General features: G+C 30.6%; 1 protein-coding gene across 1 annotated transcript in view; it reads left to right on the top strand.

Moving 5' to 3' along the window:
• Dpr1 (defective proboscis extension response 1) overlaps positions 1–18,425 on the top strand; it is a 306,096-nt gene that overhangs the window by 151,987 nt on the left and 135,684 nt on the right. Inside the window, exon 3 of the mRNA XM_083105252.1 lies at positions 18,157–18,367. Within this exon, the coding sequence (XP_082961378.1) occupies positions 18,157–18,367 (211 nt within the window). The remainder of the gene's footprint in view (positions 1–18,156; positions 18,368–18,425) is intronic.

Here is an 18,425-nt window from a genome sequence, read left to right as displayed (position 1 = left end):
CGATACGGAAGATATATTATTGGAAAAAATTGTTCTCCAATTTTGGGAGGATGCGATTTAAAGGTCTGATCGCCAATTGGCCCTCTGAACATGCAAATATTTCCAGAATTCTGATTGCAGTATAAAATATTGTAGCTTCTTTCATAATATCATCTGTACCTTTCTAAACGAAAATAAAGGCAATCTTTGTTGCAATCGATTTTAAATTACTAGCAAAGAATATCGGAAAAATATAATCTTTTCACAGAAAAATATCTCACACAATAAGTATTTAATGCATCTTGTATATACAAAATGCTAAATGTATAAGAAGATAGTAAGTTTCGTTATCGGAGATGTAAAATTTTTCTTAGAATAAAAAAATTAAACAACATATAAAATATATAATAAATACATATAAAGTTTTTATTCTTTTTCAGTAATGTTTAGATTTTCTGATGCTTATATCGAATTGTTTTTTTTTTAGATAAAATATAATATATATTTTGTATTATTATTAACCTTACACATCGATTATTATTTGTTCGCAATATTAATTGTCTTTTATCTATAATCTCAATATTATAGAATGTTAAAATTTAAACATAGGAAATATATGCATTTTTATATTGTGATTATATTCGCTAGTTTTGTTTATTTCAAAGATAACTTATAAAAATAATATACGTCGAAAATTTAAATGTTATTTAACTCTGACGCACAGGTGTATAAAATTGAAAAATATGTAAACAAAGAATATCTTTTTTATCTGGCGCTAACATTCACGATCCATATTTGTTTGGATTGGAGTTTTCCATGCGATAATTATCACATATACAATATTTTTTTACGGATACAAATTAAATTGTGTTGAGATATGACATCTATTATTTTTTTTCTGTCTGAAATAAAAGAGTTTTAGTTATAAATCAAACATATAATAACAAACATTGAATTGTGATCTATATCTTTATAAAAAATTATTTCGCTTGAAGACCATATCGAAATCAATAATGCAGAAACAATATCAATTTTTAAAAATTTACAATGGAAAATTTCAACGGAATTTTTTTATTTTAAGTGCGTTATTTTATTCCTTTTCAAATAACTCTCTATAGAATTGATTGTCCAGTTAAATTTAAAAAATCGATTTATTCTTATCGGAAACGAATCAGTTATTTACAAGAAAAAGTGAAAATTTGAAAAATATTTATGCAATATTTTTTTGGGCGATATATTTTCTTGTTCGATCATCCCCCATATCAGAGAATAGAGATAAGAGCAGCGTGAATATCGTAGAGCCAGAAGTGAGATATGTATTTAGGCCGCGGTTAGCATAGAAACTACAGACATCCACTGACTGCGAGCTTAATCTATACTAATCCTTCCGTAATCTCACTGTAAGCCTTCTATATAACATGTGTTGTGAAGTTCGTCTACCTGAAAATGTTTCATTTAATCGTGTTAAAGGATGTCGCCTTACAAATTTTAATATTACAATTCCACATAGATGTCTCGGAAAGGATAACCATGCCGTAAAATAGTCAAGTAAAATTCTGTGACCGGATAGAATAGATTGTCGCTCTTGTTTATTGCTTCAGGTCTGCTGGTGATAAACACGCTTCTGAATGTCAAATATCTATACTCTGGTTTCTCTTATTATTTTCCATCACATGAGCAATTGTTGGAGATAACTTAAGTGTGTGATTTATAGTTTAATTAAAATTAAATACAAATTTGTAGTTTAATTACAATTAAATAGAACATACATTTTTTTTCTCATGCATATATAATGCTCGTATATAAAATAATTAATCTCAATTTGCAAACGGATACTGAACGTTTACCAGAAATTTATTTAAATATTGTCAACAACTTGCCAAAAATTTAACACAGTTTCTATCATAACAAATAGGTCTGCGACTTTGCGTATGTGTACATTTATACATTATTTGACTCTCTTTACCGTTTATATATAAGTCACATTTATCCGTTAAAGACGAGTCGATCTTTGTCTTCGGAGATGTTAAGTTGTCTTTATTCATCTCCTCGGCGCGTCATTATCTTCGATGCCTGGAAGTAAGTCTTATTTCCGTAGTTTTAACTTCTTATCTTTTTAACCTTTTAATTTTTATTTCTTGACTATATGTTCAGTTTATTTAGATCATTTTTAATAAATTGACATTAAAATAATTTCAATCTCGTAATTTTCATGTAATTCTTAGTACTTTTTTCTTTCTATGTTCATATTAGTCATATTATTTATTTAACTTATTTATAACTTATTTATTTATTTCTTTGACCTTATGTTCAGTTTATATTTAGATCATTTTTAATAAATTAACATTTCAATCTCATAATTTCATGTTTAATTTAGTACTTTTTCTTTCTTTGTTCATATTAATTACATTATTTATTTAACTTATTTTACTTTTGTCCTTTGTTTTTACGTAGGCATCGTCAAGATAATGAGATACCGAGACATTTATTATCGCTTTAAACAGCACCCTTTGTAACAGACTCCGATATAAAACACTTTGTTATTATATTATCTTTTATTATATACTTTCGCGCTGAAGATGACCCAAAAATAGGGTCATCTTCAGCGCGAAAGTATATAATAAAAGATAATATAATAATAGGGTCATCGAAACGTTCGCTATCCTCTCTTTGTATGCTTTAATATCAATATTTATTTGATTGTAATATAAATAAATGTGTTATAACATCGACACTAGACTCGTATTGCCATTATAACTGTTTTGTTAATTAAAATAATTAATATAAAATAGCAATTACACTTAAGCAAAAAGAAATAAGAATGTTTTTATGCATACATTTTTATGAAAACTATTTATATACTGTTTAAATAATTATTAATTGCAAAGAATTGAGACTTAAATGTAAAATCTCTTAGATATAAAATATTATTATCGCAATTTTTTTTCGTTTGGGAAAAGGATGACTTGTAGCTTATTATTAAGAAAGACATCGTATATTACCGACAATATATTTTCATCATTCTTTCTCATCTCATGTTTACCACCAGCAGACCTGAAGCAATAAACAAGAGCGACAATCTATTCTATCCGGTCACAGAATTTTACTTAACTATTTTACAGCACGGTTATCCTTTCCGAGACATCTATTTCAGCACAATCTTCGTCGATAGTAGAAAAAATGACAAGAGAATGTTTTATGTTCGCTTTTTATTACCAACATCGCGAAATACACGTAGGAAAAATATAGCACCAGTCTCTCTTGGACTGTATCGATCTGCTTTCGGTTTGTCGGACGGAAGGCCATTGAAAAATATTGCAAGTGTTAAATAATATCGATGGGATTCATACAGAACCTCTGGCTGTTGACGTGAAGTTTTTATACCGCTTTACGCAAAGCTATAAATCTTCAGGTTTATGTCGCGCATGATGCGTACATGATGGTATCGCTCTCTATCCATGTTTATTATCCATCGTAAAATTATAGAATATTAAGTAGACTGTTGTTAAGTTATTTCTCCTAACATATGCCTGTTTAAATGCACGATTTTACGATAACGTCAAAACTACGTTACTGCTGCTTTAAATAAAGAATATTTTTATTGGAAATTTGCGTAATAAAAATATATGTTAAATCAATAATTAGCTGTATAAAATACATCGTAGCGCATTTTTTCATTGAATTAATTGCAAACCATATTCATGTATGAGATTGTGTGGCATGTGACTGATACTTTATATAATATATAATTACTTCAAACGGTGAGATCTTTCAAATTGTGCATCCGCCATTTTTTGCTGGCTTCTCAAATAATCTGTGCTTTTCTTTCGCGACAGTTTGGCTGATCGAAACACCGCAATGTCGTAGCGATAATACGCCAAATTTTTCGCACGAAACGTCACTTTTTATAGCCGCGTTAAAGAGACAAATCCGGCTCGTAAAAGAGATCCCTACGGCAACATATTTGCGCTCTCGTTCAAAGTGACAGCACGCCTGCTTTTTCTCTCATTCTCTCTCACTCTCTCCTTTTCTCCTTCTTCCTCTTTCTTTTTCTTTGTCATCGAAAGGTGTTTTATCGAGATCCTTACGTAATTCTCCAAAGGAAAGACTATCCGTAAGGATTCGATGCTACGATATTTGCATTTTACTTCATCGTTATCGAAAGAACAGCGACAGCAAATTTGATTGCAGAGGGTCGAAAGATGCGACAGGGAATCGATCCGAGCGACAAACCGGGGGCGAGCTTTCTTTGGCACGGGACGAGAACTCGGGCGCAAGTAGATGAAGGAAGAGACTGGTTGGCAGGTCATAAAAGTGCGGGGTAGCGGTATTTTCTGCGTAACTAAATTGGATTGGCAGTTTATTGGCGATATTCAATTGCGAGCGACATTTCATTGCCCCGTGTACCTTGTGACCAAAAATCCACTCACTACTCGCTACCTTGTTGCACTGTATTTATATGTCGCGTATATGTTTTGTTTTATTTCGTGCCTTGTCGCATTCTTGTGTGTGTCATTCGAATCGATTAGTCTGGGCGAGGCACAAATGAGTTTCGTTGAAGAAGGTCACATATATAAAAATATAAATCGAACAAAATATCATGCACGGAATAGTGTAAAAAGCACAGTAAGCTAAAATAACAGTATATATAGTAGCAAAATATTTAATATTTTTATTTAAAAAATTAAATAATTAATAATTGTGTAAAATATATTCTATCGAGATTTTATAAATAAATTTTGAAAACATTTTGAAAAAGCTCTTTATTTATGAATATATTTTTTGAATATATCTATAATGTATATTTCTTTAATCAATTTCTTTCAATGCCTACATATATATGTGTAATTTTAAGTCGATTATTTCATTTCTTTTATAAAAATATAAAATTTTTTATTATTATATTTTTATCATTTTAGCTTGCTGTTGTTTGTTTTTTTAAACTATTTATATATTTTTTCTTGTTATGCATTTCTTTTGATGATAGATTTATTTATATATTTCTCAATATTATTCACATCACTATGTTGCACAAACAATAAATCCATTCTAAACATTTTTTTTTATTCTATTATATACATTCACTGTTCGGGGAAAGTCTTATCAGGAACATCATGAAAGTCAATATCGATATTGAGAGAGTAAAAGAGACTCCAGTCGTAAGCATCCTTCTGCTCTCGAAAGTCTGAAGCATAAAACGAATGGCAATGTAAGAAGTTCCATCCGTATTAACGGAATCTTCTATCTTAACGCGACTTGAAAAATACCGATAGAAAATATGGAAGTCAAATGCGTTTCCAGAGTTAATTTATCACGGCTTATCATTATGACTAGTTTATGAGTAGTAATAGAAAGAAAAAGATATAATATATTTATTAATTTTTTTATGAATAGTAATATTTGTAATAATTTTATGGATTCTCGATAATATATCGATCGATAATATATCAATAATATATTGATGTGAATTATCGTATTTTAAAATATTCTATTTTTAAATAAAATTAGAATAAATTTTTGAAATGTGTTTTCGAATCAAACTATATACATGTTTTGAAATGCTATAAGGTAAATGTAAAAAGGAATTCAAAATAATTTTGTAAATAATCATCATTCAAATTTAATTTTTAATTTTGTAAATAATTATTATTGTGCTGACAAGAATAAAATATTCCTCTCTTTTTAAAGATTTAATAATAAAGATTTAATAATAGATGCAAATGTATTGATATTGATTTTTGTTAGTCTTTAAAAAAATGTTACAATCTATTATCATGATATTACATTATATGTAATTGTGCATTTAAATAAAACTAAATTAAATATATATATATATATATATATATATATATATATATACATATATGTATATATCTTTCTATTAAAATAATATCATAAAATTCCTCCGTCAGATTTATTATTAAATTGCTAGCGTAGAGCAAATGCAAATATGATTGCACACAGAAACACACACATATCCAATAGGCACTTCTTTTATTTCTTCAACAATACATTTATTTTGCATTTTACGTGCAAATTTCTGCTCTAAAGAGATGTCATAAGTCAAAGAGCAAATAAAGCATTTTTCGCTTTGCCTATTTATCCTGAATTAATATACTTTTTTTACTTAAAGCACAAATAGCAGCAAATGTTAAAAGAGAAAAAAAGGGGTAAGGATTTTCTCAATTTGTATCCTATTTTATCTTTTTCATCTATCGTCCTTCCGCCATTTACCATTGGTCCGTATCCGTCCTTGCTATCGCTCGTCTAGATTTCGTCGATTCATGTAAGTCCAGAAATGCTTTTCGCTCTATCAGCCACTAGAAATCTCTACGAATACTAACATAAATCAATGATGAGTCGATCTGAGTGCAAACAGTCGTCTCCAAGATTTTTAGCATTCAAGAATTAAGAGCATACAAACAGTCGTCTCCAAGATTCTTAGCATTCAAGAATTAAGAGCATATAATGAGCACATATATAGTTTTATTTAAAAATAATTTACGAAAAATTTAAAAAATATGATTACTAAAAATTGTTAAAAATTGCATAATTCAAAGAGCGTTCCTGCTAGTAAGGATATAATTAAAATTGAAAGGGAATAAATAAATAATTTTTCTAAAAATTAATAAATATTGCATTATGTTAAAAAAATCATTGTTTCACTTTTCGTAATAAAATCTTTCATAATTTATGTAGAAACTTTGGATATCATACAATATAATCCAGATACAGTCCTGAATTCGAAGGTGATAAATTGTTGAAACGAATGACCTTCTACCTTCTAATGTGAAACCTTGAATTGAATAAAATTCATGTATACTTGATCTCAAAAGAACTTTATAAAAAAAGAAAAAACCTTTCGGGCATTACGTGTACACATTTTTTTCTCATCTCAATAAAGTTGGAAGGGTGCGACGCATGACCGCGATCTCGGAAGCGGAGAAGCTTCAAATAAGGTGAATCGAAAGAAAAGAATTTCCGGGGGAGAATGTTTCTTTTCTAGGTCGATTCGTGGTTCTGCTAGGACTGCGAATTGTGATAAGTAAAGAGAATTGGACTCAGAATATTTGTGCTTTTTTTTTATTCGCGCGGTTTTCTTGCTTTGCGGCAATGACTGGTGGATTATGAAATTTCGCTTGTCGACTTATGGAATCGAATATAAATCTTAGAGAATAGACTGATAAAGTCATTCAATCATTTAGAATCTAGTAGAGGATATTCCGTTGTAAAAGCCAGATAAATCTATCTTTTTAAGTCTTATTCAAATGTCGGAAGTTATAAATTATATTTTAAAATGTTATATCGAATAAGCTCATATTAATTATTTAATTTTATTAGATATATATTTATGTGTGATCAACTATATACAATATATTATATTGAAAAAATATTACATTTTCAGATTTTATTGACATTTTAATTGTCATAAAAATGAATTTCATTAACTTTCATATATAAAAAAATTGAACTAAATAAATCTAGTTTTGTAAATTTAATTTTTTTCTACATGTCGTTATCAGCAGTATTTGGTTTTTCAACAATTTTCACATTAATGGAAACAATTTTATTTATTAAAAAAATAATTTGTTAATAATTATCTTCTTAAAAATTTATTTCATTTTTTACATTCAATTTTTTAATCTTTTATTTCTACCTATAGACATCTATAGACTATATATCGTAAAGATTTATTGACATATTTCGATTTTAGACACGTATTTTATTTTTTGCACTTTTGTTTTTGCAAACGTGACGGAAGGACGAAGGGAAAGGACCGCGCATTTATCTTGACGAACTACGGCGAAATATTGCGAAATAGTAGAGAGAAAAAGGACATACGTGTTGATAGCGAGCAAAGAGTACATGATGACGCAGGTAGTGGCCTTTTGTTTCGACAGAAAACCAAAAGAAAAGAGATTTTCTCATTTCTTTCTGGCATTGCTCGTCATATGTAGCTTACTTGACTTTCTGTCACCATTCTCCGCAAAAACTTTACTGAAAGAAACTGTCAGAGATTATCGGTTTATCGCGCAATAAAATTTCTTTTCGAACAATTTTTCGCACTGGAAAACGTAATTATTTCATCGTTTTTGTCATTGATGCTGATATAAACTATGCGGATATAAGCATAATTTTGCACAACTTTATTCATTTTTGCGATTTTACTTTATAATTTTTTTTATTAATTTTCCTCCTTTTTTGAGGAGGAAAGACAAAATTTTTTGTGATAATTGCAACTTTGAATAATTGATAAATAATTGAAATCGTACTGATAAATTGTTTTAGACTGAATGCAAAACAACGAGATATATAAAGAGGATTTGATGAAAGTTGTTTAGTAATTGTAGGATCGAAAAGATTGCTATAAAGATATGGCGGTAAAAATACGTAATAAGATCACAGAAGATTTGCGAATAGCATTTGCTAAAATAGCGACAGCTTCTGGATTTTTTTCATTTCGTTCGAATCGAATGCAAAGGCTTGAAATAGTTTCATATGCATATAGCGATACTCGCTGACTTTATGCGATATGTATGAATTTCCAAAGAAAATTCCTGTCAGCTATGTTGCAGTTAGATAAAGTATTAGAAAATGTGTAATATCGTGTAAGTGTGAACTTTGCCATTGATTCCATCAGATAAAAAAGTATAATTTTATTATTATATATACATATATACATATACATATATACATATACATATATATATATATATTAGGCAATGTTTACTAGCTTTATTATCGTTTGGATTTGTTTCAAAATAACGAGCTATATAAAAATTATTTTTTTATTTATTTTTTTGCTTCAAAAAAGTAGAATATAAAACTTTATTAACAAAATAATCAGCAAAAATATTTTTTTTAAATATAAAAATATAACAAAAGAGAGAGAGAGAAAATCTTAAAAATTATTTCATTTAATTATTTTTTAATTAATAAAAAATATACACACATACACATACACACATTCTTATAATAAAATTATAATATTTAATTTTTTATTTAATATTTGAATTACGTTAAAATTAAAGTATTACAATAATTTTTTATTTACTTTTTATATAAAGTTTTATGGAATTTTTCGAGAAAACTAACTTTATACAATTCTAAATTGAGATTTGAGGGTTTTTGATAATTTTTGCCGCACACATGTATTGAATATTGGATTTTGGTATCCAATATCGCTAAAACTAAATTAAACTTTGAACAGAAATTCGTCCACCGTTGATATTTTCTCCCGCAAACATATGATTCTCCCGAAATAAAATATTCCAAACAATATCGTTCTTCCCACATTTTACATATTGCTGTATGACAGATGGACGTAATAATTCACTAATATTTTTTCAGTGGTATGAGTGACACGTAACAAGTAGAACAGATAACGTTTGATTGAGATATTGCCACTGATTGCCTACAATCTAGAAATATTTCACGTGAAACACATCGAAAATGATACGATATATGCTAAAATTGAAAAAAAAAAAACTAGTTTTTAGGATATCATGTCAGTTTTTTTACAATTTTATGCGTGAATTATATATATGAGTAAAAGATTTTGTAATTACTAGTCTAGTTAAATATAAAAGCAAAAGATATAAACCAAACTATTTTTTGGTAAAAATATATTTTCTTTATATATCGTGTCTTCGTATTTTCAAACTTATTTTATTTATACTTCTTTTATATTTTTTCGCAAGATATAAGCAAATACATTTTACTTGCGGATAGCGCGTATCTTGTACTTCTGAAGTCATCGTTGTGCAATGGAATAATTTGCAATATAACATGAATAAAAGAGAAAGATTTTCTTCTCAAAGAAAATGAGAATAATGTGATACTTATGTTCTTCAATTATTATTTAAGATTAATGTATTTCTTGAATTTTTTCAATTTCCAAAAAGATCAGACCAGCATACTAGTATTGATATAAAGTTTGATTTCCAGCAACTGTATTCGAAAAAGTGAATTTCCTGGGAAATTTCTCTGGTCGTGACCGCATTTTTATACGTTTCGCCAGTATGGCGATGGTTGAGCCACGAAACATGTCGCAGCGAGGAATCATCCGCGAACGTAAAATTTCTTCTCTTATTCGTGTATGTCTCTACCGCTCATCTCTCTTCTTCGATAATATAGTAAACATGAACATGATCTGAAAGAATCTATCAACCAAGTTTCAAGCGACTTGTCACTGCAGCAAGTAAAATAAAACTTTGAAAAGATTTTTCTCTTTACAATACTAACAAAGAAAAATATGTGAAAGATGGAAAGGATTTTCTTAACAAAATATTAATATTTTTTTACGAGAAGTTAAAATTTAATATCTTGCATGTATGATCTGTAAATTTGTAATCAGATATGAATAATGTAAATTGAAAATATTTCAACCTAATTTTCTACAACTTATCGGAAAATACTAAAATAAGATTACACAAAATTAATCTGTGAAATGTCATCATTTGAAATACCGTACTATTCGTTAAGTACTTAATTAAGCAAGCATTTTGCTCTTTTCTCGAATACGCGCAAAATCCTCAATATTATAATTGATAAATCACATTTCCTATCTGCAGTTTTCAGCAAAATTCGCGTCCCAACTAAGGAAAGATTCACATTGACAGTACCCTTGGTGCATTTGCAAATTGCAGCGCAGCTGCATCCATGTAAATTTCAGCGGTACATAAAGCGATTTCCTTTTCCCACGAGTAGAACGTCGCGGTGCCCTAATTCGGAGGCATCCTATGCCCGAAATGATGCGCGTAGATTCTTTTCTTTCTCTATTTTTCTTTATCTTGTCAAACTGTAAGAAACGAAAGTTTTCGAGCAAACTTGGCCTGCGTCTCGCCGCACTTTGAGAATCGCCGCGAGACGGGAATATGTGTGTTTCTATTTTTCTATCGGTGCTCGCAAAATGTAATTTCCGTTTGTTTATCGCGTTCCGTGTTTCACGAAGAAGAGGAATGGAAATTCCGAAATCCGCGCGACGTCCCAGGCACGTCTGCCGTTGCCACAAATTGGCCCCAGCACGATCACGTATCGTCGCGAATTGCAAATTATTTTTCACCCTTTGCCGTGAAGAATATTACATGGCTAGAAAAAAAGTTATCCGCTTGTTTTTCTCGCGAGAGATAATATAATCGATGAAATCTGTATAAACAAAATGCAGATTTAATTTGTGTCGTGCAAAAAGTGAAACAAATTGTTTGTTATCTCGTATGAAAAAAAAATATTTATTATTTATTCCTTAAATATAACTGAAACGAGCCTAGGTAAATAATTTTTCAGCTTCAATTATTACACCGAATTACTTATAATCATGAAAAACATATTCATCTTAATTATCTGAAATGAAAATAAGCATCGACATGCGAATAGCGCAGATATTTGATTAGTACATCATGCAATCCGTAATAATCTTTGGCAGCACGATTAATTAACGAAATTCCACTACGTGAAATATAAAGCCGATTTTCCTGACACGCTTTTTTCCCCGCGATACCGCGGGATTGATTGGATGATCTGTCATTTTCGGTCAGATTCGCACGGTCAAACTCGCAATGGATGTCGGTATATTGATATCGATTAAAACCGAATAGCGGCGTGGTTATGGCTTTTAAACTTGCACCTATAATTGCATGACAAAAAATTGATGAGAGTCTGACATCGATAGTATGATGGCGTCACGTTCCTACTCTATAGAAATATTTATTATTGCATTCTTGTAATTGTAGAATGTATATTAATTTCTTTGTTGAAAATTAATTTCGTTAATTGCACAATTATTATTGTTTTGATATTATAGGATTATTGCTCTTTCATTAATTTTATATACTTTTTCAACATTATTTCACGTCTATGTAATATATTTAATTACAGTGCAATAAATTCTATGTCCAACATTTATTTAAAACACAATGATTATTAGAATAAAATTAAAATTACTTGCAGCAGTATAATTATTTTCGATAATAAAATCTCTGTTTAGCATTTAACATTTAAATGAGAAGAGGAAATTCATCTTTAATCTGTAACTTGAAAATTTCATTCATATGCTTTACATCCACACACATTGGGAGTTAATTTGCGCATTCCCTATAATTTGCTATATTTAGTATCTGATACGTCTGCAGGGAATGGTGTGTAATTTCTCGGACACTCTACATACGTGCATTCAGCGCAATAACGCCGTTAGTCTCATGTATCTATGGAAATCGACGTGCACGGGCATCCACGGGTTTATGAATCATAAATCACGTCGCTCCAGATATAAACCCGCAAAACGTAAACAGATATCGCGATATGCGACTTTTTGGACGCGACGCGCTCGTGTTTCATTCTCTTCGTTTCTCCAAAAAAATTCGCGAGCAGGGGAAAATGCAATGGATAATTTTTCATCTCTGAAAAAATAAAAGAATCTGATTTTTAAATGCAAGCACATTTTATTAGCTGCATTGTATATAATCCATCCGTAAAATGTATTATTATTATTATCCAAGATTAAAGATATTGTTAGCTAAAATTGATATTTTTTTTATCGATTACATTTTATCGGATACATTTATTATTGTAACATCTTAAAAAAATATTTGTGTATTTGTATTACACGTCTTGCTATAGATTCTGAAGGCAATATAATTTTTTCATTAAATCAAGATTCACACATTCACCTCATTTAACACCGAATGTGATGCATAAGATTCTTCATGCACGCTAACATTGTGAATGCGATTAGCGTAATAAAATTGGATGGGTACATTTAAGCGTTTAAGTGCGAGACCTAAGGATCTCTTGCGAAATTACACGCACATAGAATCACGTATGTGTGCCTTCCGCTATCGAACCACTTTGACCGCAATTAACGCGCAAAATATCGTGGAAGCAATCGTGCGTAAAATAGAATTATTTCGTTATGAGCAGCCGAATAAACGCGCGAGAACAGCAGGGAAAAATTCCGCACATTAAATTGTTAGTCTGTTAAATTAAATCGTTCGCGCTACAACGGAACGTTATAAATTCTATTCCTGCGATGCTGGGACATGTATGTCGGCCGTAATTAAAATTCAACAACGGCACGCCGCCCGTCATGCACGGCATTTCCTATTTTAATCTACGCGCCATTATTAATCGCGCGCCACCTTGTTGTTTAGCGCAATTACGAAATATCTCAGTTTTAATTAGTCGTGCGTGGCTGTTTAAACCATTGCTAAATTTTCCATCGATAGGACAAATGTGCATGAAAAAATTCCCAAGTCCATCAAAACGCATTTTACTCTGCGTGACATTCGATTCTACTATTAATTAAATCTTCGTTTTTGTTAGAATTGGTTGTTTTGACTTTTTTTTCGATATTAATATAACATTGCGTTATAATTGTGTAAATGTATGTTATAATCTTGAAAAATTACATAATTTAACTTGCTATTTTTTCGCCAATAGTAGTTATTTTTTAACAAGATATTCTAATTTTAATATTTTTCAATCTAACTGCAGTGCAATTTTGTGACGAGAAAACTAACAAAATATTAACCGTTACAATTGTTACTTTGTAAAGACAATTTACGCACAATGCAAGCACTTATCTCAAAAGGTTGAAAGCTTTCGACGTTTTTCTATCGAGTGGATTCCATCTGCGAACGAAAGGGATTACCTGCGGAAATGTGGCAGTCGTATGGCCTGAAAAAAAGGCTCTACGAGATAGGCGTGTGCACGTATGCGCGACAATAGCGACATAAATTCTGGATAGACTGAAAAGAGTCGTCAAAAAAAGAAAAAAATATTTTTTATCCTATCCAGAGAATGGCTTGTTAAAATATTAAAATATGCATGCGTATTTAATTCTCATATTTTTTTCTCAGTAACGTGGTAACTCTTTCATTTTTGTTTTTCGAAATTTTACAGAAAAATAAATACATAGATATTATTTTTACAATTTATTAAAATTGTTTTCAAATTTATATTGAGAAAAAGGAATTAAAAGTTTAAAAATTTTCTAATAAATGTAGAAAAAATGATATTTTTTGCAATTTATTAATCGATAGATTTGAAGGATCGTTGATTTTTCCATGCAAACGATAGATATAAGACAGATATTCGAATAAAGTGTAAATCATCGCGAATCGTCCAAGTTTCTCGAAGCGTTTGCACGTGCATTTCGTGTTAAGCAGCCAGCGTGCACCGATGCAAATCGAACACGTACGGAATTTGAGATTGGCGACTGGAGCATTAGTTTCCGGCGAACAATCCCCTTTCGGCAGAACACCGTGACTATTGTTCACGCGCGAGATATTTGCGGAAAGCTACTACGTCCAAATATCGTCCGCTGTTCCGACAACTGTCTAAGTAATCCGTGAGAGTCGCCTCGCAACGACTAGAGAGAATGAAAGCCGTTCCGGGGTGCGACGTCAAATAATCGTACAAAGAGCGAGTGATTTGTCTTAATTCTAATCCGAAATATAACATTGTTAAAGTCTAGGAGTTCGAAATGTCGATTTCTGATTTATTAAATTTTAAAAACCAGTTCCACCGCTTAAAAAGCTACGATTAATTATATATCACTGATAAAAAGCAATACAAAAATTCAATATGTAATTTAAAATAATACCTGTTTACATTAATTAAATTTTTAATTCCTTCGATATAAAATAATGCCTGTGATATACCAATCACTAATCCTCAGATATCGATTCAAATGTATATCATAATATCGATTGAGGACTTCTCGCGACTTCTTGTCGAAAGTTTGGATCTTGTCTTCGATGTTCTCATACTTCGTTTTTCATCTTGTTGCGTCGCTGGTGAAAACGAACATCCATCATCCGGATCGGCGCGTAACATCGCGTGGACTCGTGACGAACGAAATCGATATCCGTCAATTTCCAATGAGCGTCGATCAGGCCATTTCAGCAACCTCATAAATAATGAAGCGCATGCAGATGCCGCCGTTGCGGTAAACTGCTATATACGCCGCGTCGTTATACGGCGAATTTGCCGGTTTTACGTAGCTAACGATGTGCGACATAGAGCACCTTTATATCTCGTATCCTCTCGTTTCCCCATAATCGACTAAAATATCGCGCGATTATCTTGCGCGTTCAGGATCGCAATATGAAAAAATGATGAACACGCCATGTTAGAAGGTAAACGATATCACTTAGCCCTCTACGTGTGCTTAAGTTTATATGAAATATCTTCTAATAAAATATATTTAACGAAACAGGATAAAGAATGCGACTACATACACTAAATGTAGTATTGCAATATATGCACCAAATATAATAACTGTTTTTTGTAGAACCATTTCGTAAAAATTATGTCTAAAGAAGATATTGTTTCAAAATATATATTAGACTAGTATTATCTTCTGGCGACATACATTTTTTAGACACAAAAGCAAAAATATTATAAAATAATATCTGATTGAAAATTGCATTTACATTAATTCGCCGGCAGTAGAACTAGAACAATATTTATTATTTATAGACTATTTTAATCGACACGCGAATACAATGCAAATAATTTGTAGATAAATAAAAATACAAATTATACGAAATTTTAATTGACTAACACATTTAGAAAGAAAATTTACTATTTAAATTCAAAAAGACTAGAAAAAAAAGGAAAGGAGAGAAAGAGAGAGATGAAGACAAGAGAAAGGAGAAGAAAAAGAAAAATTTGTACCCGTTAAAATAAAAAGTGAGAATTTATTCAGTAAAATAATTCTATTCGATAAATATTAATGTGTGTGAAGTTTTTTTATCGTATATATAATACCTTTGTTTATATTTATCAGGAAATGTTATAAATTCGCTAAATGTTATAATTTCAAACAAGATTTATTTTCATACAATTATATTAGAACATTTGCTTTCACGCAAATGTAATAACTATTGTGTTATGTTATGCCTACAGCTATCACTAGTAATCATATTGTGAACGTATTAATCGATATCATATGACAATTAATGGATGACAATATTATTATATAATGATTCTCTATAATGCAAATATCAGCCAAATTGTACATATATTATGATAAATATCTTATTAATGCAAGATCGGAGCACACAACGCTATATATTTATACTTCGCTATATCTTTATATATTTTGTATTTCCAACACTTATAGTAATTATTGTGTAATATCTCTTATTATTATTAGCATATATATACATATTTATACATAATTATACTTATTTATTAATATATACTGTTAAAAAATAAAAAATATTTTAGAAAAACAATTAGATTTACAAAAAAAATTTTTTTATATTGACTGTAAAATTAAAGAACGAGAATGCGTTTTATTTAGAGATAAATATTAATAAATCATATTAAATCGTATCGTACATAAATGGGTATAATTTTCGCCATAACAAGTATACATAAAATTCCCATCGAAAAAAATTTTGAAATTTTATCAAAAGAAAGTGGAAAATCGTGATAACGATAATTTGACATGCAATAGAGTTCAAACGATTAATACGCGGGAGTGCTTTTGGCACGTACTTGGAACACTATTGGCAACGTCAATGCAGCATCGATCCGGACATGGCAGGCTAATCAATCTCCATCAATGGCTCATCAAAAATCAATTGTTTTTACAGTACTGACGATTGTTGTACATTAATGCTTTTAGCACTGAACGTCCAATCCTATGGTAGCGGCTACCTTGGGCAGGAAACTCAATTTGCAAAATGAAATTCATGGTTGACCGATGATGATCGTCACGAAATAGGATATAACCAATCCGCTTGATGCGGCACTACCTCGCGGCTTCCGATCGCTATTGCTGGTGGCTGACCTCCGATTCAGCAGCACGTTGCGCGAATTAGTCCCTGCGTTTGTTCGCAAAGGTATCATCCAATCATGCACGTGCATCGTACAGTGTGATATGCGCGGTTAAGCCGCCTGTCTATATCAAGCTCTCTAGCTCTCAAGCTCTTTCACTTTCGTTTAATAGATGTATCGAATCGCTTTCCAGGCCACTTGACCTTTTTGATTTTCACGCAGCAACTATTCAACAGATAATCTTTCAAGAAATCGGATTAGAAGATTATAAGAATTTCTTACTGTTTAAATTAAATATCACATCCTCAGAATTGCATACATTTCGTTATCACATGTTCTACTTGTGACAAAAACTTATATAATAATACAAATATTATTCTCTTTTAGATTTATTTTATTAACTATGATGTTACTAATTAATATTGGCAGAAGAAAATATTACAGATATTCTTTTTTCTTAAAACTATATAAATATTGAAAAAAAAAGAACTGAATTAGATGATTTTTTTAAGGATATTGTATCTTCTCTTTGAACAAAATTGCGAATTTATACTTTATTTATAACATTTATATACACGAGAACTTTGCTTAATTATATAAATTCAATACAACTAAGAAAAAATTCAACACGGAGAAGTCTTTGTTAAGGAGAAGAGAGGCCTAAATAATTATGTTCACCTGCCGTTTTCAACGTGCACGCTGAGAAATTATTCCCCGGAACTTTCTGACGATGCATTAAATAGCCGACAGACATGTTCGCAAAACAATGAGAGACTATATAGAGATCGTTTGTGACACGCACGTCGACCGACCAGGGATTTATTATGGCGCCCTGGGTTGCTTTCCGTGGTCTTTGTTTTAACATGAGATCAGTCATTGCAGGCTTCTCGAGCCACATCTATAACGTCACCGACGTTGACTCTCGAGAGCTTTCGGCATTAAGTATTTAAAATTTTTTCTTCGAATCTATCTGAGATTAAAAATTTGTATGAATTAACTAGTTTCGATCAACAATTTTTTCTATATATCAGTCTATAGTTCCAAATTTAGTGAATAAAGAAAAAAAAGATTATATTCTTTTCATTAAAAAGTGGTTTCAGTATTTTGTTTTATTATTATCTCTCAAAAAGTATGTCAATAATATACACATATAATAAAAATTGCCATACAAGTATAGAAAACTTACAAAAACAAATATTTTTATTAAAAAAATTATTTATACATAAAATGTCACTATATATTCAGTAATAATGTTTAAGAACTACTTAGACCTTTTTTCAAAATTAAATGGAACATATTAGATTAATAATTTGATAAGTGGAAATGTGTTAATTCGGTTGTCATGTATAATAACGTGTGATTATAAACGAAATTTATTATTTATTTCAGGTGTCCTGGATGCGCAAACGCGATATGCATATTCTGAGCGCGGGCACCTTGATGTACACATCGGACCTGAGATTTCAGGTGATCCATCCGGAGAAGTCGGAGAACTGGACGCTACAGATTAAGTCGCCGCAGGAGCGTGATTCCGGTGTCTACGAGTGTCAGGTCAGCACCGAGCCGAAGATGTCGCTCAACTATAGTCTCAACGTGATCGGTAAGTGCTACTTGAATTATTCACGCATCTGGCCTGGTTACGTAAATCGCAACCTTGC

The sequence above is a fragment of the Camponotus vicinus genome, unplaced genomic scaffold (genome assembly GCF_025532165.1).
Source record: "Camponotus vicinus isolate PSW18456_S1 unplaced genomic scaffold, iyCamVici1.0 SCAF_7, whole genome shotgun sequence".
Classification (NCBI taxonomy): domain Eukaryota; kingdom Metazoa; phylum Arthropoda; class Insecta; order Hymenoptera; family Formicidae; genus Camponotus; species Camponotus vicinus.
Note: the sequence above shows the minus strand (reverse complement) of the source record. Positions and strands in the feature narration are given on the sequence as shown.